General features: G+C 31.1%; 8 protein-coding genes across 8 annotated transcripts; 4 read left to right on the forward strand and 4 right to left on the reverse strand.

The window, feature by feature from the left end:
• Nucleotides 1-388: 388 nt before the first annotated feature.
• Nucleotides 389-763, forward strand: OCT59_015797 (uncharacterized protein; the record flags this gene model as incomplete). Its single annotated transcript, XM_025325334.1, has 1 exon — nt 389-763. One exon carries the CDS (start codon nt 389-391, stop codon nt 761-763), a length of 375 nt encoding a protein of 124 aa, XP_025181694.1.
• Nucleotides 764-4,363: 3,600 nt separating this feature from the next.
• On the reverse strand, nt 4,364-4,783 carry OCT59_015798 (uncharacterized protein; the record flags this gene model as incomplete). The annotated part of the gene is made up of 1 exon (XM_025310508.1): nt 4,364-4,783. The coding sequence occupies one exon, from the start codon at nt 4,781-4,783 to the stop codon at nt 4,364-4,366; it is 420 nt and encodes a 139-aa protein (XP_025181695.1).
• Nucleotides 4,784-10,323: 5,540 nt separating this feature from the next.
• OCT59_015799 (uncharacterized protein) lies at nt 10,324-11,238 on the forward strand (the record flags this gene model as incomplete). Its single annotated transcript, XM_066132052.1, has 3 exons — nt 10,324-10,411; nt 10,480-10,521; nt 10,624-11,238. 3 exons carry the CDS (start codon nt 10,324-10,326, stop codon nt 10,986-10,988), a joined length of 495 nt encoding a protein of 164 aa, XP_066003082.1. The 3' UTR covers nt 10,989-11,238.
• A 968-nt stretch (nt 11,239-12,206) lies between these two features.
• OCT59_015800 (uncharacterized protein) lies at nt 12,207-13,020 on the reverse strand (the record flags this gene model as incomplete). The annotated part of the gene is made up of 2 exons (XM_066132053.1): nt 12,207-12,259; nt 12,321-13,020. 2 exons carry the CDS (start codon nt 13,018-13,020, stop codon nt 12,207-12,209), a joined length of 753 nt encoding a protein of 250 aa, XP_066003083.1.
• Nucleotides 13,021-13,196: 176 nt separating this feature from the next.
• On the reverse strand, nt 13,197-14,233 carry OCT59_015801 (uncharacterized protein). The gene is made up of 3 exons (XM_025315929.2): nt 13,945-14,233; nt 13,780-13,876; nt 13,197-13,652 (listed from the first exon to the last, which is right to left on the reverse strand). The coding sequence occupies exons 1-3, from the start codon at nt 14,143-14,145 to the stop codon at nt 13,336-13,338; spliced, it is 615 nt and encodes a 204-aa protein (XP_025181699.2). The 5' UTR covers nt 14,146-14,233; the 3' UTR covers nt 13,197-13,335.
• A 448-nt stretch (nt 14,234-14,681) lies between these two features.
• Nucleotides 14,682-15,485, forward strand: OCT59_015802 (uncharacterized protein; the record flags this gene model as incomplete). The annotated part of the gene is made up of 2 exons (XM_066132054.1): nt 14,682-14,887; nt 15,143-15,485. 2 exons carry the CDS (start codon nt 14,682-14,684, stop codon nt 15,483-15,485), a joined length of 549 nt encoding a protein of 182 aa, XP_066003084.1.
• A 2,712-nt stretch (nt 15,486-18,197) lies between these two features.
• Nucleotides 18,198-19,207, forward strand: OCT59_015803 (uncharacterized protein; the record flags this gene model as incomplete). The annotated part of the gene is made up of 4 exons (XM_066132055.1): nt 18,198-18,275; nt 18,335-18,479; nt 18,543-18,684; nt 18,946-19,207. 4 exons carry the CDS (start codon nt 18,198-18,200, stop codon nt 19,205-19,207), a joined length of 627 nt encoding a protein of 208 aa, XP_066003085.1.
• Nucleotides 19,208-21,243: 2,036 nt separating this feature from the next.
• OCT59_015804 (uncharacterized protein) lies at nt 21,244-21,811 on the reverse strand (the record flags this gene model as incomplete). Its single annotated transcript, XM_025325336.2, has 2 exons — nt 21,244-21,608; nt 21,703-21,811. The coding sequence occupies 2 exons, from the start codon at nt 21,809-21,811 to the stop codon at nt 21,244-21,246; spliced, it is 474 nt and encodes a 157-aa protein (XP_025181702.2).
• Between the last annotated feature and the right edge of the window lie 1,083 nt (nt 21,812-22,894).

The following is a 22,894-nucleotide window of genomic DNA, read 5'->3' on the forward strand; positions in this document are numbered from 1 at the left end:
TATATCAGGTACCTGATAGGTATACTATATATATAAGTACCCGATATGTGTATGATATGTGTATTATTTGTGTATGATTTTCTACATTTTGAGTACCCGATATATGTAAGATATGTGTAGGATATGTGTAGGATAGACCATTTTTTTACCAGTGATGTGAAATTCACCAAATCACTTAAATTTGATGAGAATTCAATACATCACTTAAAGTTGATGGAAAATTCGTAAAGTTTGATGAGAATTCGATAAATCACTTTTAAGTTGATCGCTCAAGTTGAAAATTCGTTAGTTGAAACTTCACTAGCAACAATTATATGATAATTATTGAATCGAAACAAATTTTGATACAATTCCATAATTATCAAAATTATCTGAAATTTTTGACAAAATGGGACAAAAAAGAATGATATCTAATGTACTTGATAAAAATCCTATTACTACCAGATCACTTCGAGTTACTACTCGATCAATCATTCAGCCAAGAATTCGTAAAGTACCCTGTTTATGTAGCGATTGCGAAGGAAAGTTAGTTGCTTCTTGCACAAAGAATCGACATGAATTATCAAGCCAACTTTTGTCAGATGTTTCAGAAGTAATTATCGAAAATACTGAAATTTGGGATAACGAACTATCCGAAGTTTTGGAAAATACTGAAATTCGGGATAATGAACCATCTGAAGTTTTGGAAAATACTGAAAATATTAATGATAAATCATCTCAATTGACTATTTTAAATGAGCAAAGAGTTGATCGATTGCCTTGAAGACGTAGATCAAGGTATATTTTGACCAGAGTTTCCATTGGTAATATCGGTAACATTGAACAAGATTTATCACTGAGAGAAAGTACGGCCAAAGATCAAAGCGAAGATGCTAATGAAGATAACAAATCGAATGGAGATAACAAATTGAATGGAGATGACGAATCGAATGGAGATGATGAATCGGAAAATAACAATTCTGAAACTTTTAAAGATTATTCATGCCTTCTTTCGAATCATATCAAAACCCAGATGTCACTCCAACTCTAACTAGTAATGATAATAAGTTTTTATGGATTTTAATATGGATTATGAAATTTTGAATGAGATTTAACATTCCAAAAACAGCAACTGAATCACTAATAAAGTTCATAAAACTGTTATTGGATGAAATTAGTGATACCGCATTTGAAAATTTTCCCGTCACTTTATACAAAACGAGAAATATTCTCAACATAGAAGATCGATTTCATAGCTTTGCGGCATGTACGAAGTGTCACAAATTATACAACAAACAAGAAGTAGAGGAGTTTCGTCAAGATGAAATTCTTGCCATTATAAAATGTCAACATATCGAATTTCCAAATTCATCGAGACGCCAGAAGTGCCAAACTCCTTTATCTCATCAAATAAGATTATTAAATAAAGTGTCAAATCAAATTGAGATGATTTATCCATTTTCTACAATTCATCAACAATTAGCAACCCTATATCTTTGATCAGGATTCAAAAGGTCACTCAGACATTGGTCTGATTGATCACATTCTGAAAATATATTGACCGACATTTACGATGGTCAAGTGTGAAAAACATTTAAGAATACTACTTATTATGATTCACCTAATTTTTTCCAGCTTGAAGTTACAGATTCACACCTTGGTTTAATGCTGAATGTGGATTGGTTCCAACCCTATGAAGGGACAATTCACAGCACCGGTGTGATATATGTCACCATTTGCAACTTGCCTTGGGATATTCGATTTAAAAGAGAAAATTTATTAATTCTCAGAATATTACCAGGTCCTAACGAAGTGAGTCTACACCAAATCAATCACTATTTACACCAATTGTCAATGATTTAGAATTACTATGAAGTGGAATAACTCTAAATCGAACATTTGAGTGCCAAAACGGAAAAAATATTTGTGCGGCTTTAGTACTAGTTTCGTGTGATATTCCCACGGTAAAGAAGATATGCGGGTATATTTCAGCACTTGCATCATATCACTGGTGCAAAAAACAAGCAAATTATGAGAATCGACAAAATAATTTCACTGGGATGAACAATATAGACGAATGGTTTGTTACTCGAGATTCATGAAAATGCGCATGAATGGCGACGTTGTAGCTCTAATGCTTCACGAAAACGTTTTACGAAAGATACTGGAGTTAGATGGTCAGAATTATTGCGGTTATCATACTTCGATCCTATAAGGTTCATTGTTGTCGATCCAATACACTGCTTATTTCTAGGCATCGCGAAATGGATAGTGAAAAGAATTTGGGTTGATGAAGGAATTTTGAACTAACAATCGTTTATAAAAATTTAAAAAAAAATGGATGAGTTTCAGATTCCATCCGATTTGAGACGAATCCCTGGGAAAATCCATTGCGGAGAAGAATTTTCAAATTTTACAGCAGATCAATGGCGAATCTTTTTCACAATTTACGCTACAGTATCGCTATAGTGTCACCTTTCAGTACATGATCAGAAAATTCTCCATCATTTTGTGAGAGTTTGTATTGCTTTCGTAAGTCGAATTTTAGAACTTGATGTTGTGAGAGAATCGCATGAGAGATTGATTGAAATTGTGAAGTTGATTGAGGAACATTATGGACGAGATAAAATTACTCCTAATCTCCATCTTTCACTTCATTTGAGTGAATGTACGTATGATTTTGGACCTTTATACGCATTCTGGTATTTCTCCTTCGAACGCATGAACGGTGTATTAGGTAAACTATAACTATTTATTTAGGTTTAATATTCTTATTCTTAATTTATGCATAATCGTAATTTAAATTTTAGGCGCCTTATCGAACAGCCATAGGAAAATAGAACCAGAAATTATGCAACGAATAATGGCTGATATCCACATTGATAGTATTATAAATTCTGGAAAAAATGTAAAGGGACTAAAGCTTCTCAATAACTGAGCTTTTGTTGGATCCTTGGCAGAGGCTGACGAATTTTCAGCTGATGAAATGGAACGATTTTGGTTGAATTTGCAGAATATTCAACAATTAATAGTCACTGGAAACGAGTCGTTTCCAGATGAAATGTTGGGTCCTGCTTCTGAAAATGTAGTGATGTCAAATTCAATGCTTGATTTACTGGTCGAATACTATTTGGTGACTTATAAAACACTTGAGTTTCAAAAGCCATTCAGAGAAGGCCACGAGAATTTAAGGATCATTTCTGTCAAAATGAAACAGTTCAGTAGATGTAGAATCGGTTCAGAGACATTTGGGTTAAATATGTCAGCTCGACATGTAAAGAACTCGTATGTTTTAGCCAAATTTATAACACAAGACGGTAGTGTCAATTGTTATCCCAGATAAGTTCAATTCTTTTTTTCCCACAAGATTGACTTACCGGATGGAGAATTGGAACATAATTTGGCATTCATTCGATGGTATCAACTAGCGAATTCTTATTATTATTTCAGTATTGAAGACGATGAAATTTGCAATGTCAAACTTTGGGATACTGAATTTTACCCTGAAGGTCGAGATTGCATAATTCCAGTGCATAATATTATCAGTAGTTTTGTGCCAATAAAATATAAAATTTTGGATAGGAAAAATGCGAGAGAATATTTGGCCGTAAATTCTGTTAATAGAAAATTTAATATTCGTTAAAAATAATAATAATAAATCTTCATTTTTGTTAGTCGAAATTTGACAGAAGTTGTTGCTTTTTATTGGATTTTACATAAATTCTTTTTTTTTGAGTTTTACATAAGTGTCACTTGTTCATAATAAATTTTGGAAACCGAGTTTTATATAATAATCGGAACTTCAGAAAATCAGAGCATTGGAAGAACTTCAGAAGAACTTCGGAAAAGAACTTCGGAAATCACGTGAGTCGAAATTAAGCTGAAATTAAATTCAGACGAATTTTGACTGAAATTTATTCTGAAACTTAGCCGAAAGTCATATGTCCGAAATTTCTTATTTCGACTAGTGTACAGCATATATTATTTATGGCGCAATCAAGTATCTTTTATTTACCAGAACTATTAGAACAGATTTTACATTTTTTAGCAATAGATAAATCTCTCTATCCCGCTTTATATGTTTTCTGATTGTGATACAGATGCGGTGCACCTATTCTGTGAAAACGTATCGAATTGAAAAGAAAAAACTTATATTCTGAACAATCTCTTCCAAATGATTACTGTGCAAAGGACAAAAAAATATAAATTAACTAACCTGTTCTAGACATGGGCATTGGTTTATACTAGCTGAATTTTTTACGAAAACTTCATGCTATTGTTGAGGAGAGACCTTCAGAAATAACAGAATCCCTCTCTAGTAAAATAAAACGTTTTACCCCTATTGATAAATTTCTGTATTACCAAACTTGGAACGTCTAAACTTTTAAATATATGCTCTCATATCTTTCTCAGCATCTTCTTTTATCATTTCTTCATTAGTATAACTGACAATATCAAGATAAGCTTGAATCATGCTTATATCCGCTTCCAGATATAAAAGCAAATGGTATTTTTTTCTAAGTGTAAATTCTCCTGTTGATCTTTCGATAAGATCTTCTCTATTTTGATGTAATATATTAAGGATTGGGTTGCCACCAGTCTCAAGTTCCTCCTCTATTGATATAATTTTCTCCACCAAATCTAACAATAGATTACTTGTATTATCAAAGTAAGCATATGCTACTACTTTCTTGTTTTGATTCAATCTTGTTTGGTTTGCATTTTCATTAATAGATGAGTCTACGTGAGACCTCAAACCACGTTTTCTTTCGGCTATACGCTTCTGAATAGCTAATATATCCATCTTCTTATACAAAACCACTTCATATAGTTAATTTTCAAGTATTTCGCTTTGAACCAATTTATGATTGGTATCACTTGTTATGATTGTGTTTATCTCTGGCTAGCATATATTCAATTTTGAGTTCAAAATATGACTCATCAGTCCGGAGTAGTGATCTTCAGCTCAGAAGATTTTTTGCTAAGCTATGGATTGTGTGACAAAAATAGGCTGATTACATAATAGGTCTGTGCAACATTTTTGCATATTAATTTCGCATATATATTCGCTAACCAGTCCTCTATTTTTTTTTCCTGAACAAATGTGAGAAAAATATGAAAGGAAGTCTACATGCAACACAGGACCTTTCCTATAAGTAAATAGTATCGACAAAAGCATATGAAAGGCTGAGGGTCTTGCAATTTTGAGATTGCCAGGCATAAGACTAAAGATATTAGCCATAATTGATTAGCCGATGCTGTAATATTACAGCATACAGCATTACAGTTATGACACTTTTCGTAATACTGTAATTAGGCCGTAATGCTGTAATTAAGTCGTAATGTTGTAATTAGGTCGCTGTGAGCGGTTGAATACCTAGCATGAACAAATAATATACCAAATGGACAAATGTGAACGTTAAGTATTAAGTACGAACGAACAAATCTTGAATCAGCGTAAATGGATAAATGATTAGCCGAAAAGGATAAACATTTAGGAAGAGTAATGATCTACATGATGTAATATTTATTGAATGATCAACAAGGAACCAATAGATTGAGTAGGGAGTCGATCAATTGCGGCTTAGCAACCGGTTTATTGAGTTCAACAATAAGAACAATTAGAAAGAATAATTATAAGCCACAAAAAATAAATCATATAAAATGGAGGGATAGCAGATTAAAGGAACACGCATAATGAAAATACATAAAAACAATATTATAAAACATATTATAAAAAATAATATAAAAGATAATATGAAAAGATAATATAAAAGATGATACAGAAAGATATAAGCCACAAAAGATGGAATATAATATATTAAAGATAGAAACATATTAGAAGAAAGTATATTAAAAGATTGAACATAAAAGATAACATGCAACATACACTGGTAAAAAAATGGTCTATCCTACACATATCCTACACATATCTTACACATATCGGGTACTCAAAATGTAGAAAATCATACACAAATAATACACATATCATACACATATCGTACTTTATATATATAGTATACCTATCAGGTACCTGATATATGTATGATATATATATTAGTACCCGATATGTGTATGATATGTGTATTATTTGTGTATGATTTTCTACATTTTGAGTACCCAATATGTGTAAGATATGTGTAGGATAAATCATTTTTTTACCAGTGTATATTAAAAATAGAAATATATTGAAAGATAGTGTATTAAAAAGACGGAACATAAAAGATAATATAGAAACATATTAAAAAATAGCATATTAAAGATAGCATATTAAAATAGCATATTAAAAGATAGCATATTAAAAGATAGCGTATTTAAAATATAGATAGCATATTAGAAAGATAGTTCAAAGATAATATGTAAAAAGAACATAAAAGATAGTATATAGATAGCACATATTAGAATAAAAAGTATTATAAAAATTTGTTTGAATAGAGAGTGGAATTCAAAGCGAATTCCACAGTTAGTTTGGAATAACTCAATAAAAAATATAAGTTAAATTTAATTATTTGTTAATAAAGTATAATATTAATTAAAGGTAATAGGTTCGCCAGAACCCCGAACAATATATAAATAGGTCATAGGAAATTGGCAAAATTTTACTATTAGCTCTACGTATTTTTTCAGGGCCGGAATTATGATAATGTCAGTCAGTTACTAAATAAAGTAATATATTTCTTACCAACGTTATCAAAATTTATCTAAAAAAGGAAAGATTTTCATGATTATTTTAGCCTATTCTACGCGTTATTTCTTGTTACCTATTTCAGTATTGCTCGGGATCCTGGTTCGCCCTAAACTTTAATTAATGTTTGCTTAATTAATTTTAATTGAATAAAATGAAAATTTTAAGATGAATTAAATATACACTTTTGAAAAGTAATAATTCGTAGCAAGAGCTATCGAAGTTTGAAATTAAAGGTAAAGTGGATAAAAATTGGGGAACATTTAGAGAAGTTAAATTTAATTTTATGTCGCTTGATGTTTTATATTACTAACGCCATTTATGTTGTAAACCAAGAATGTTATTGTTATATATTGTCGTTTATACATGCTGCCCAAATTATTTTGGGATGCCATAATTATAATTTGGGATGCCATAATTCATTCGGTTTATATATAATTTACTATGTAAAGTGCCAAAATAATTTGGGATGCCATAATTGAATTTGGGATTTTATTTATAATTACGGCAGTTCAAAATAATTTGGGTGGCATGTATATTGTCGTTATATGTTGTTGTATGTTGTTTGTTAATTATGTTATTTATTAATTATGTCATTGATTATTTGCTTGTTTGTTTGTTTAATTGTTTGTTTGTTTGTTTGTTTGTTTGATTATTTGTTTGTTTGATCATAAGAATGCCTATTCGATGTGGCAACTCTGTAAATTGATGACAGAGGGAATAGGGGATCTCATTGCAATGCTATAATTAAGCTGTAATGTCGTAATTTTTAATAGTATAAAAATTTAAAATAAAAGTAATGAATTACAAAAGTAAAATTACAATAGTTTATATGTCGTGTAATTTTAATTTTAAAGGTACATAAGACGCGTCACATTTTTTTTTGTATTTTGTATACGCGTTTGTGTAAAGAAAAAAATTATATAATGAACCAAAATCCCTAGGGGTGGGTGGTTAGGGGAAATATTAAGTTTTTTTCAAAAAATTTATATTAAATTAGCATAATATCTTTAATAATTAGATGATTTTATGCATAATTTACATATAAACTTTTTACAAAAAAAAAAATTATTATTATTATTATTTTGATATTATTTACCCCTTAAAATTGAAATTACACGGTCACATATTTCCTAAAATCTGAAATCCAAAATCCGAAATATAATTCTGGCCAAAATTAACGTAATTTCACTTAAACATGTAATTTCAGCCGAAAATCATAATTTAGCCAAAATGGAATGCAGAACTTTTTTTTTTTGGCGATAGCCATTCCACAAAAATTGATTTTAGTGGGGCACGGCTAAAGCGAAGCTAATGTGGCTCAAAAAATTTTCCAGATTCCCCCGATGTGGCACGTGCGGTAAATTAAATATTTACCTGTGGCGTCCAGCCGGCACGAACGTTGAGCTGTAGCTGAGCTTGGGAGGTCCGCCCCATGGGTGTGGCGAGTGCTGGCGTAGGCCTCGCTGTTATGAAGGACCGCCCCTGCCATGCACTTGCCGGACAGCTGTTGTGACGGCGAGCTGGGCCACTGTGGGTAAATATTTTCCCGCTATGTGCTGTCAGGAGAATCTGGTACAAAATTTTTTGAGCCACTGCAGCCCTGCCCGCTTTAGCCGTGCCCTTTTAGTGTGAACGACACTGGAATTTTGTGTAACATCACTTTCTTTTTTAGGATATTTGTTAATTTCTGCTAAAATTAAGTGCATAATTCTGGCTGAAATTACATATTTAATTTCGGAATTATGTCATTACGGATTAGTTACGGCATTAAGACCTAATTACCAGTATTACGATCTAATTATGGCATTACAACTTAATTACAGCATTACAACTTTTGCTTTTTAATGTAGATAGGTTGCAACCTATTACATACGACACTGTGTCTTAATATTACAGTTACAGCTAACATCTTTACATAAGACCAATGCTTAATATCTAGTGTTTGTATCCAGATATCATCCGGATAAATAAATCCGTCTCCGTTAAGAATTTTCAAATCTGGTTATCTGATAAAATATTTTTTACAAATCTGGATATCCATCCGGATTAATCCGTGATCTTCATGGATGTCTAACGGGTCATTAGCGAGTTTATACCCAGATAAAATCTGTGAACTTAATATAATTTATTGTATTTATACATATATCATTAATATTGTATAATAATTTGTAAATATAAAAAAAGTGGGTCCTGTGATCACCTGACGTTGAAGATAGGGCCTTAAGGCTAAGATGACGCGTTATAAATGACGTTTACCTACGGAGTCAAATGATCACTCGACAGTGCACACGTGGGGTACTATATGTATGACGAGTGGTTTGTAGTTTAATGATATTAGAATAGTTTCCTTTATTTGATACATACTTTGTATTTAGAATTCTTATTATATCTATTCTAATAAAACTGCAAATGCGCTGCGATTAAAAAAAAAAAGTAAATATAAAAAAAATAAAATTTATCTCAAAAGCATGAATTTATTCGTGTAATTTATATAAGGTATAGTTTAAACATCAATAGGAGTAGTAGTTAATTGTTGAGCTGGGTGAATATTAGCAAAATGGGGACTATTCCGTTTTAAGAACATAACACGACTAAATAACTCAGGTTTCATTCATGTTCTCTTAACAGTTAAAAGATTTCCCGCGTCTGAGAACAGTCATTCTGAGGGAGTAGATGCCGCATTTGGAGAGGGAGAAGTCAAAAAAGAAGTAATATCGCTTTTGCGCTGTGTCATACTGGAAAATGGAGTATTACAAATGACGATAAGCAAGATAAAAAGTGGTTTAACGCGTTTTAGTATTTTTATTACTTGGTGATTCATGTAGTGAAATATTGGACATTGAGACAATTATTACTACTGTGCAGATTGGCATTTAATATTTCTTAAAATGTATTGATCTGCTAACATAAACGATATATCCGGAGGATCCGTTTAGACTAAAATTGTATCCGGATAACGTCAACTCAAAAAAACCTTTATCCGGATACCCACTTCTTACCGGATATCCATTAATACAACCGGATTTGCTATATCCGGATACAAACACTATTAATATCATAATTTAATAATCGGCAATTAGGAATGTCCCCCCATGCTTATCTGACATGTATAGGAAAAAATTCATAGTGATAATGGAAAATCATTTTACCAAGAAAATCAACTAGCATTTTAGTAATCAGCATACATGTGGTTCGGTGTAGGGTGTGTTTTAATTTAAGAACCTCTTTCTTGGTTAGTAAATAAAATAGAAAAAAAAAGATAATTGAACATATTCAATGAAACATCCGGTCCGATATCGGATTGTCATTCTTTAAAATGAATGCTGTCATATCGATATGGTTAAAAAAGACCGTACTTTAAGCCAAACTTGATAAAGTTTAGGAAATTTCCTATTGATTATCTTGAATAACCAAAATTTTTAATTTCGTATGATTCTGAATTACGTCTATCAATGGATAAAAAAAAATACTTTCAGAAACTTAATTCCCCTGAAATGATTGCTCATCTTTCTTCTTCGGCTTTAGCTTGTATTCACAATCCATTTTTTCCTCATTCAATCTAACAACGTGATTATTTCAAATTTCTTATATAAATAAGAAAGAAAAGTGCTTATTAAAAAATATTAAAATTAATTTTTAAACACATTAAACTTACTATGCGACGTCCTATTTCTTTCACTTATATTATCATTGCAACCATCTGTAGCTTAATGAATATCATAGCTTTGATGCCAGCCACTAAAGGTAAAAAGCTCTAAAATATTTATTAGTTTCCAAATACAGTGATTTAATTTATTTAATAATATATATAGCATATGAGGTTCTACTTAGGAATTGGGGTGGTCAAAGTAATGGTAATTATATCTGATTTTATTGAGCTAAATTCCATGAGTGATTTGATATTATATATATTATGTATATTCCTTTTGATTTTAATTTATTTTATTTATGTACAGCGGAATGTTGTGTTTGGCAGGAAGATGCTCAACACAATTTCATAACTTATATACCTCAAAGTGTACCCAATGAGAAACATCATTATTATTATTGTTCCAATTGTGCGACCTTCGATGGTATGGATAAAGAGGGTGCAGATTTAAGAAATGGGATTCTTACTTATCGCACGTTAGATGATACTACAACATACTGGGCTGATATGGTAGTTAGTTTTAAACCTGGTAATAATCATATTCGTACAAATCGAGGTGGTGATAGTGGTTATAATAACCATACCTGTTTCCACGTATTTGGTGACCATAATGAAGCAAGACTTGATGAAGCTCCTTACGAAGAATGTCAAAAAATCAGAGATTCAAATTAAGACCGCATATCTTTACAAAAACAATGCATCAATCATTGGTCTTGTATAATGTACTTTGCAGATACTAATTATATCATGAAAAAAAAATACTCTTCAATATCAATATTTATTAAAAAATAATATGTATCCTGGGCTACGTCCTCTATTCTATCTAAATTAGTCTAGCGTGCAATGTGCATCCAAAAAATTACTCATAATTGATTCAATATCCACTTCCCGATATTTAATAAAGAAATGTTTTACCTTTATTAGATTCTTGTCTTGAGCAAATTTCAGCCGGGGTTCCCCGGTCAAAAAACACATTTTTTTATTTTGAATGCTTATATACATTGTATTAGTTATATATAGATCATGTCATCCGAGCTTGAATTATTGAAACAGCGTATCACTGAACTTGAAGCTAAGAACGACAAGCTTGAGGCTGAGAATGACGCAGGGCAATAGCTTTATTAGTAAATATTTCGAGTACGTAAAACTTTATGCTATGCTCACTGGTAAAGATTTGGATGATGTAGACGTTAAAGTAAAATTCATCAGTGGATTATCATCCGATAATAAAAAGCGCGCGCAGAAGAGTTTGGGTTTAAAAAACCTTTAAAGAGATAGTCAAATATTTAGTTAGAGATTCAACACTTTCTACCGAAATACAGAAATACAAAGTGGGGGAGCTGAAACAAGGTAATGAATCGGTAAGGCCGTAAGGGTATTTTATCAAAAATTAGAAAGGCTTAGAAAGCTTTCCGGATGTGATGAGGAAAAAATTATTTTGCGGAATTTCAAGAAGTCAAATTATGGGGGATGAATCTTCCTTTGGATGAGTTGATAGAAAGGCTTGAAACACTAGAACAACTTTCCGGATAATCTCAGTGGTGATCAGTATCTCGGAAGAATTTGCTGGGCCACAGATTGTGGATTACTAGCCTTATTTTCGATTGAAAAAATCTCCGAATCATATAAAATGCATACAGTTAATTTGCTTACGCCAGAACTAATACCATTTATTCTAAAAAATATGTCGATACAGGATCTTAAAAAATCTTGTACTATAAATGATATATGGAAAGATGAGGTGTTTCGAGAAATTCGCAAAAGATTAATAGTGGACTGTACATTTGTTATTGACAAAATAACTGTTAAGGCATTAATTGATCCTAAATCCAGGTATAATAGTATCAGTAAAATGCTTGCCCAAAAAATTGGTTTATATGTTACTAGAATCTATGGTTCAGAATATCCCGCAGTAAAAGATCTTGGCATTGGCGCAACAAACGCTGGCAAGAAGGTAATTGTAAATATTTTTAGCTGAGCGTTTTTTCTTGTTAAAGACATTACGGGTCATGTCAGAGGGAAATTGTCGCTTAATTTCTACATTAAGCAAGATTTTCGCGGTTTGAGTAGGATGAATAGATTTTAATTCAGCCAATTTCTTCTCCAATGCTTCCCCGAGAGGATAGTGTGAGTCAAGGATTTCATATTCCACGCGGGATACTTCAAGTGTTTTTTCTTTAAGAATCTTCTCACCATCAAGTATTTTATTGTGTAATTCGACGAACACCATATCTGGAGTTGTAGGGTTCACCGTTTCCACATTCGTCACCGGCAACGGATTAAAGTCTTGTGGTTTGTTGGATAACTCTTTAAAAAATTTTTTAACCCTATCTTCTTCTTCTTGAGGATTTAACCTTGCATCATCATCCTCGCCAAGATAAATAAATAGTTGACAACGAGGACATGTATCTTTTTTTAAGGAAATAATAATACATCTAAGATGGAAGCTATGATGACAAGACAATCTCACGACTGGTTCCAGGTTAGCTCCATTAGGTTCGAATAATGGATCGGGTTCATTACACAAAGAACATGTTTCGGATCCCCCTTGAGCGGATTCCCCTTGAGAATTGGTAGGTGCAGTGGGTTGAATCTTGTAATAATGGATACTTCTATTGATTGTACTTTCATATTGAGGGTCAAATTCTTCTTCATCGGTCAATGGAACACGTGGAGAGGTATTATTGGATCTTTCTGATTCCATTAGTATTATTTTTTGAGAAGTAATTTATGGGAAAATGTTATGATGAGCGAAAGGAGGGGGTTTTTATACTTTCTGAATACTCCACTCGTGATCGTGAAATTATAACAACTGGAACTTGCTAGAAGAAATTTCAAAACAGACTACTCAATAGCCCATTACATAGTAAATAATTCATTTGTATTACTGCAAATCTGCAAATGTAGCACAATCCCCAAGACTTTTATTATATAACATTTGTTTTTTCTACTGCGTCCAATACCACATGATAAAACAATAAAATTCTAAATTTACTATACTAAATTAATGAAAAAAACTCTAATCATCTTCTGATGCACCGCCATAATTAAAAGTGACATTGATCACGTTCGCATTTTGCGAAAAAGAAGGAATTGTTGGGGTTACGGGTCTGGAAATATTAGGTGTTTCGGCAGGATTTGATGATGTTGCGAGTGATGATGATTTGCCAGAGGCGCCAATGGTAGGTGACTCCTTGACAGCTTTTTCCAATGGTTGTTGCTCAGAACTTGATTTCCCTTTGGGCCGTTTAGGTGAGATTGAAGAGGATGATGCCTCAGGAGAATTCGCACTACTTGACCTAACATTTTCATTACGCACTTGCTCGAATGGAAGTTCTAGCGAATGGTGATAGATAGAATCGTGTTAATTTGCCGTTAGCCATTGCCGTTAAGGCGCGTTGCAAGGCGCTTCGCAAGGCACTTGGCAGAGATAATCACCAACTTATTTTCTACAGAAACATACCTGGTTTTAACCAGAACATCGTTGAGAACTCTTCGTAAATTTCTTCGCCAACTAAACTTCTTTTCGTTCCAGTACCTTCTTTATATTTTTCCGCTGTCTAAAATAATAATAAGCATTATTGACCGGTCAGGGTTAGCAAAGCTAACTAAGCAGGACACTACTTACGTAAAAAGCTTTCGTAAGACCTAAGAATTTTTTATGGCAGGCGTCACCAGTGAAGTAATTAGTATTTTCTTGATCATTTATTTTTTCCGCAATCTCGTTCCAAAAGAGATACTTCTTTTTATTTGTAGTAGTGTGATACTCCACATTTCTATTTTTTCGTTCATCAATGAGGATGCGAAGCTGGGTATTAGAGAACTCCATAGTTGACTACATAGTGAGAAGATTCTCTAGGACTATTATATAAAAAATATCGAGTGATGTGTTAGGATCATTGCGAGGCAAATTAATCGATCAATAATCAAATAATAACGGTGGCTTAGCTATCATGTCAATAGATCAAGAGCGGTGAAATCTGATTGGTCGATCATCTCGTGATTTATAGAAACTCTGGAACTTTCCTGGAACTATCGAGGAACTGTCGTGGAACTGGGCCGTAGGCGCTTCGCACAGGGATCTAGGGCGATACATGTGATATGATATACGTCATGCCACAAACCGATTTAGCCAGGCGCCGTGCATATGTATGTAAATATCCCTTATAAATCCCGATATGCTTGTAATCGAATAAAAATGAATCCGATATTTTATTATAATATAGTTGTTACAAACTGTTATAAATCACTAACCAGTAAATCTGTATAAATTTGAATGATGATATTATCTAGTATAAGTTGTTAAAGAATTGCTAGAATTCACTAAAAATACTATAATCAATAAAATCAGTATATTTTGCAAATATGACAGTTGTTACCTTGGAAAGCGCTTCTTACATTAATATGATTATTGATAAAAAAGAATGGCGGTTACCTAAGCCCATCAGTAACCGTCCTGGATATGATATGGAATATTATAGAACATATCTCGCAAATTACTATGGTAGCGTGGATGTTGAAAAATTTCTTGATAATGAAAAATTCTATGACAAATTATCAATAATGAGAAAGTGAGAGTCTCCAGTGCAGTGGGGATTACGAGTTAAAATTACTCTCCAATATTTATTATCATGAAATAAAAAAAGCATATACCATAGTTTCTGCTTGTTTGCAAGATTTGGTGAAGGCAAATTTGACGAATCATATCATTCTTATTATCATCCTAAAATCCATAAAAACAATATGGCAATCTGCTTTCGTTGCTGAAAACTATTTCAAGTTAATGAAATAAAGCCAACCAAATCATACCACCATGGATGGCATAGATTCATTGAATTGATTGAAATTAAGGATATGATGCAAGAACATTGGGACCAAGAATGTTCCGATCCTTTAAGTGATCTTAGGCGTGCAAGGGTCAAGCAACAAGCTTTTAATAAATTTAAGGAGAATGATCTGATAGGTATTTACTGTAATAAATTACAACCCCCTCTTAAGTACTGGGATTCTATAAGGAATGAGACACACTCGTTGACTCCTCCAAACAAACTATTTATCTCATTTCAGTATGCAAAACAAAATAATTTACTACCACCTATAAACCATCTTAATCAGCCAAAAGGTACTGTATTAAGATTGAGGGATGGAAGAGAAATCACGATTGTTTAACCGATTTGACTGACCGATTTCGAGTAATATTTTAATTATAGATTTTACTTTTGACTAAATAATATCTCAACTATATTCATAACTTATTCATGTTTTTTTGCGCTATATAATCTGCATGCATGATCACCTAGTATAATTGGCCAAAAGAGCTATGCATGAAATGCTTCATATACATGAAAAAAATCGTTATGCATGATCTACCTATTCTGGGTTAGATTCTCTAATCTATAACTATTTTAATAAAGTATTTTTTGAGAAGTTCAGGAAGATCAATGAAGCGATCTTGGGGATTCTTGATTGCGAGACAATATAACTATTAGTTTGAGAATTTCTATGTGACAGTTATCCAGCGAGCTTATAGGAATTACAAGAAGAGATCTGAATCTTCAGCAAAATGAGTTTGGGAGGCGGTGAGAAATGATGGTACTCCTGATAAAAAGAAATTTTTAGATATACTTAGAAAAGGACAAATGGTAATAAATCCTGAAACGCAAGAAGAATATGTTATAACTTGCAAAGAGTTTTATGCTTATTTTAAAAAACATTACTCAAAATATATTGGAATAATTAATCCAGTCAAATTAACCTCACCATATGAAGAGTATGTTTATTGTTCTTCTAGTAAATGGATAGAAGTTAAGAAATATCAGTTAGAATAACGATTAAATAATATAGCATATGGGAGTGTTGATTTCTCACAAAGGTTTCTGTTTGAATTGCTATCTACTATTGACTATTATGAAAAGTACTTAAAAAATCAATAATATCTTGCGACAGCCATTAAGGCACTAAAGCATAAATTAGCATGTTTTCTAATTCTCGTTAAAGTGTATATGATGCAATAGTGATACACTACAAATCATCTGTAACTCTGTGTGACTACTTGTGCGACCAATTAATTTTCACACATAGGAAATTAACCCCCAAGAATATTTTGAATTTTTTCCTATCTATCTGAATAGCATTTATTTATGAGTTTATTTTCTCTGATGCTAGAGGCTATTTCTACTAGATTTTGACTGAAGTATATTTATATAATGTTACTAGGCCTTTATTACTGAGCGGTCGGGCAAGTGAAATAAAAAAAAGTATGTATATGCATATTCCCAACGCTATTGTAAATGTTGAGATCTTCAATGCACATTTCATATGCCCTTATTCTCTAACACAAAATTTTGGCATAAACTGCCTTGCATATTTCTTCTATATCTCCCCAACATGAAGAAAATGTGAATATGAGAAATGGTAGCATTTAAAAGGGTGGTATGGAAAATATGTTTAAGTCATTGAAAGCTTCACATTATATCGTACATTTTTATTAATATTTTTTACTATGTCGAATTTAGTAGCCAAGGTTGAAGCTTTTTTATTACAAGAATCATTTGATACTCTTTGTAAGGCGTCTGTGGTTTATTTAACAATAGAGGATAATATTCTACCTCCATATAATGATGTACAAGAAATAGTCAACCGGGCGGTCAATTCATTGTTAGCAAAGCTAACAGATCTTGGTTGAAAAACTAAGGTATTAGAAATATTACCACAGGTATGGCAGCATAGCGAACATGCTTTATATCACTTTGACGATCATTTGCCGATCACAAGTTTCATTTTATTAAAAAATGATTAAATTATGAAAAAGTGCAAGGCAAAGTAAATGCCTAAATAAGAAAAAAATAAAATATGCCACCTTTTATTGTTGTATAACTTTAGATTAAATAATTTATATAATTTTTAATTTTTATATGCAAAATTATTAATATGTGATAATTTGAAGTTTCGGGATAAAAATTGAAGGCCGAAGCCGAATACGCAAAGCCGAAACTTGAAATTTTGCATGAACATTCCTTTTATTATATATAATCTGTAAAAAAAATAATGCAAGGTTTCGACCCATAATGCAGGTTTTTTGCTTATAGAGAAATTAGCCAATTATTTGTTATTAATATATTTCTAATAAAAAAGATTATTTACATCATTAAAGATAATGAAAAACTTTTAGTTGAAGATGAAGATGATAATAGTTTAAGTGAAGATAATAATGATGAGAATATTGAAAATAATTTAGAAATAATAGAAAGTAATATAGATAATCTGTTTGAAATATTATACTAAACATGGTTAAATTATTAGTACTATAATATAATTATTAGTATTTGTATTAATTTTTATGTTTTATATAAATTTTTAATTAAAATTAAAATTCTGTGAAGTTATTTGTAAATTTTAAACATTTATTATATTTATTATTGTGTAAAATTGATCTGTCACGACATTTGTATTATGTGATAAGATCAAATAAATGATCGGCAAATGATCGGCAAATTTGTGATAAAATAGAGATGTTTGCTATGTTAGGTATGGCATAAATAAGATTTTTTATTTCTGTTTCTTACTTTAATAATGACGCTATAATAGATGTTAGCTTTAGTTTTGGTATGTCATAGCTAAAGGTCAGGGAGTGCTGGCCCAGAAGATCAATGTCTTAGGATGTTGAGGGTTTCTGCTCTTCTCTACTGTGCGTAACTGTCCAGCCAAAATAATGACGATATGCCTTTATAAAAAAAATCCTGAAAATACACGTGTGGCAGGAATTATAATTTATGAATTTGGAATGGGAATAATGTACCAATACTTTTTTTATCACATCTACTGTAGGTGGAGAGTGGATATATCAGTGTTTGTGAGCTAAAAGCATTAAAAGCATTGAATATGGATAGAGAATTACCTCTTGACCATACTCAGGAAGAAATAGAAGAAAATCTTAATAAGTTAAAATCTAAACTCGAGGTAACTACTATGTCATTTGAAGATTTTTATGTTTAAAACTAACAAGCTTTTGTGTTTAGCATCCTACAACAAAAGCAGACATAAACCTTTATGGTTCACTTAAACAAAGTTTAGCGGGTATAGAATCTTTAGATCTCATATGGCGAGACCCTAAAGCAAGCATGGTTTTAAGTGATAATTCAGACATTGTGAAAAACTTGGGAAGTAGGCAAAAAAACATCTTCATGGAACCTTGAGAAAAAATGAAATGTGCTCTACCTGATTCAGTTGTCGCTAAGTGTATTAATTTTGTGAAAGTTTTCAATAATACGAAGAATGCAAGGTCTATGAAGAACATACTTCACAATAAAAAATGGAAAGAAAGTGAGACGGATTTAGTAATAATAACGGAACGTATTCTAGGCATAATGTAAGTTGCTTGTTTATTCAAAAATTGATGGAATATCACTATTAATTACGCTTTCTTTTATTAGTAGTGAAATATAGAGTAATCCTGCATTTATGACCAGTACATCCCGCAGTGAGCAAAGTAAAGGGACATACATTGCAGATGTCATAATTCCTTTACTTCAAACAAGTTTGAGCAATCTTCTGAATGGTGCTATTTGTCTAAGCACAGCGGAACGTCAAAGTATAGCAAGTAAAGCTCGAAGAAATTTAAGAATAATAGAAGAGCGGATGGGAAAAAACCTGACATTATGGGTTTATTGGAGCAAGATGAAAAAATTATTGAGCTATTGTATACCGAGTCATCACGTATTGTTTGTAGTAACTCGAAAAAATCAGATGATGAGGTTAAGTTATGGAGAGAAACATTGGATGAGGCAAGTTATATTAGTGCATTATGTAGACCAACCGGAAATCAATTTGGTATCAAAGGGGAATCTTGCAATGGCGGCATAACTTACGTATCTGAATATTCTAGTAAATGATCTGGCTGGTATACCAAGATACTTCCATTTAAATCATGCAGAAATTCCATTATCCCCTTACCAGTCACGCCCAAAATCTCTCATTCGTTTACTATTAACCTTAAGAAATGTAATGATCGTGAATAAGACACTAGTCAAAATAGTCCAAATCAGATAGAAATTGATCATCTGATTTTAATCTGATTTATAACTCAATTTTGACCAATTTTTTTAAAAAGGCAATATTCCATTTGAGTTCCGAGTGGTTGCCACTCAGATATAATTCAGAATAAGAAATCAGATATAAATCGGATATAAATCAACAAATACTACTAAATTCGACACTATTAATTGGATATAAATCAACTAAATTTATTATATAAATCAGATATAAATCAGATATACTATAAAATATATTATAATACGCAAAACTAAAAAATAGAGTAAAATAAATTCATATATGCTATAAAATATAATATAATATAATACGCAAAACTAAAAAAAGAGTAAAATTAATTCAGATATGTAATAAAACATACTATAATACGCAAAACTAAAAAAAAAAAGTAAATTAGTAATAAAATAGAATTCTGAAATTCCAACCATTAAATTGTCTGTATATTCTGTGTCATATATATATCATATCCGGTTGATCAATATGTGACCAATCAAGAGTATCATCCGGTGGTACTTTATCATAGCATTGTATCTCGTCATCATAGTTCTGAGGTCACAATTGCTACGCCGTTTGTCCCACTCTTAAATGTTTATTGAGAACATTTCTTAATAAAAATCTCAACTAAAATGTAAAAATAAATAAAATCAGAAAAATGTAAAAATAAGTAAAATCAGAATTAGTGAAAATAAGTAAAATCGGAATTAGTGAAAATTTATAGCAAAATAAATTATCAAAATAAAATAAGTAACCTCTTTTGAGCGCCATGATAGATCATAAACATTAATGACCGATTTTGAACCTTCATCTTCAGTTTCACTCACTTCCGGTGAATGATATGCATGATTTGCCAGAATTTTTAACAGATCTTGTTTTCCATAACTCGTAATTCGGCTATTCTTTTTATTAAAGAGATCTTTCACAGCCTTTATCCTTCGCAATTTTTTCTGATTGATAAATTTAAAATGAGTTAATATGGATTATTAATTTGCCGCTGAATTACATTACATACATCATTTAATCTATTATTGGCATGAACTCATCGATTGTCCATGCTTTTTTTGCCGGATATCCTCAAACTCAACTTAGATTGTCGAGATTTATGTAGGCTACTTAACCACCTTGTTACCTGGTTAAAGGATGGTCGATAATTCAGAGCAAGTGATTTTCAGATTTCGGGAATTAATTTACGTCAAATTTTAATGTTTTTTGCACTGTTAAACGTTTCATTGTAGTTTAAGTTATATTTAGTGTTTTTAAGATTGATTTCATTTCGATCTAATTGATATTTAGAAAAAGAAAAATTAAAGAAAGTATTATGAAATAATAAAATTAGCAACAAACAGATATGTTAGTAGAAAATTCAGTATAAATTTGTGGAGCCAAAAACGTTAGTTATTGAAATTAATAAAAAATTGGTAGTTCATAAAAGTTAGTATACGAATTTGTGTTGAAATTAGTAAAAATTAGTAATTGTAAAGTTAGTATACGAATTTGCATTAAATTAGTAAAAAATTAGTAATTCATAAAAGTTAGTATATGAATTGCATTAAATTAATAAAAATTTGTAAAAAATTAGTAATTCGTAAAAGTTAGTATATGAATCGCATTAAATTAATAAAAATTTGTAAAAAATTAGTAATTCGTAAAGTTAGTATGTGAATCATGTTAAATTAATAAAAATTTGTAAAAAATTAGTAATTCATAAAAGTTAGTATATGAATCGCATTAAATTAATAAAAATTTGTAAAAAATTAGTAATTCGTAAAAGTTAGTAGTATATGAATTGTGTTAAATTAATAAAATTTGTAAATTGTCGTAAAAGATGAAATTAGTATTGAAATCAGTTGTAAAAATTAGTATTAAATATGATTGTCAAAACTCAACAAACCCTTGCTTCTCTTTTGTTAGGCTCTTCGGGTGATTCTTCAGTTGCATTTGATTTGGAATCCATCAAGTCATCATCAACATCTTCATCTTTATTGTCATCATCACTTATTTGGACTACGCTTCTTTTGCCCTTAGCTTTTTTGGAAAGATGCTTGGATTCGATATCATCGATCTCACTTGCTCTGATTTTTCTTTTTAATTTTTCATTTTCTGTACCGAATGCATCGTTAATTTCCATAAGCGTACTGAAATCCTCTTTTAAGCTTTTTAATTTCTTAGAAATATCTACGTTTGTTTTCTCCAACTTCATATTTTTATTACGCAAATTGGCTATTATCGCACGTAATTTATGATTTTCTAAAATTTATTAACCAAATTCAGAAACAAACAAACTTTCAATGTAAAGCAACTAAAACAACAACCAATTTTAGCAATTTTGTTACAATTATACCAGTTTCCAAAGATGGATTATCATCATAAAGGTCTAAATTATGGTGAAGATCCTTTTGCTGTTCTAAATAGGAATCTGGAACCTTGAAATTTTTATATTGTTCTTTCATATGCTGAACTTTTGATTTTGAAGTAACGGTCGATTTGCTAGTGGTAACAGGCGCAAGAGTAGTTTCATTGCTAGTGGTGGTAGCAGGAGTAATTTCAGAAATTTCAGAAGCTCTTTTGCTAGTGGTGGCTGCGGTGGTAACAGGAGTAATTTCAGACGGATATTTATAAACTTTGGTAATTTTTTTTTTCTTGTTGGGACATGGTGAAAGTAAAAAATTAAGAGAAAGAGAAAGAAAAAAGAGATGAGAGAGAAAAATTTCAAAATTTAGACTTTTATAGCTTAAAATAAGGTTGCTTGTCTAAACCTCTTCAAAATTCTACGATTAGTTTCGTCAAAATTTTACTATAGATTTATTATAGTTTTGGCAGAGTTTCGGCAGTTTCGGCATTTATAATAAGTTTCGGAAGTTGCGCTTTTCTCCAAAGTTTCGCCAGTTTTTTAATATAACTTTAATATAGTTTTGGCAGAATTTCGCTTTTCGGTGAAATGCCATCTTGCCTAAACCCCTAGGTTTCGGCAAGCAACTTTAGCTTAAAATCAGTTGAATTAAGCTTTTTTCTTATAAGCTTAATCACAATTAAATTATCACGATATTGTATTTACCGTCGATTCCTTAAAAAATTTTTAACAATTAAATTTATCCCTTAAATGATTAAATGATCTTTTTTATTCTTTTGATTATATGACGAATTTCTTATATTGTTCTTTAAAAAAGGATCTAATTTAACTCCTATGTATTACTTTGATTATATGGCGAATTTTTTATATTGTTTTTTAAAAAATAATCTTAATTGAATAATTGAAAACATATTATGGCGATTTATAATGTGAAATTGAATTTGTTCAATTTGTAACGCAGCAGGAATTTACTTTTTAAAAAGAATTAAATTGACATTATTTAAAAATATATTGAGATAAATATTGTAAATTTTTTATTTCATAAAATGAGTAGACGAAAAAGATCAGTTTCTGCTTTACTTAGCAATGATGAAAAATCAATTACAGCTCGCTCTTCTCATAAAAGTAGAGCGATCTCTAGAGTAATTGATGAAGAATCTGAAGAATCAACTTTGATTATACA

This window comes from Rhizophagus irregularis, chromosome 24 (assembly GCF_026210795.1).
Source record: "Rhizophagus irregularis chromosome 24, complete sequence".
Taxonomy (NCBI): Eukaryota; Fungi; Glomeromycota; class Glomeromycetes; order Glomerales; family Glomeraceae; genus Rhizophagus; species Rhizophagus irregularis.

What these genes read in the sequence shown, in the direction of transcription:
- OCT59_015801 (XM_025315929.2), bottom strand. Translation starts at nt 14,145, where the DNA reads ATGGAGTTCTCTAATACCCAGCTTCGCATCCTCATTGATGAACGAAAA. An exon ending in GTCTTACGAAAGCTTTTTAC is followed by an intron (nt 13,877 to 13,944) that starts GTAAGTAGTGTC and finishes TTATTATTTTAG; the next exon opens with ACAGCGGAAAAATATAAAGA. An exon ending in GATGTTCTGGTTAAAACCAG is followed by an intron (nt 13,653 to 13,779) that starts GTATGTTTCTGT and finishes ACCATTCGCTAG; the next exon opens with AACTTCCATTCGAGCAAGTG.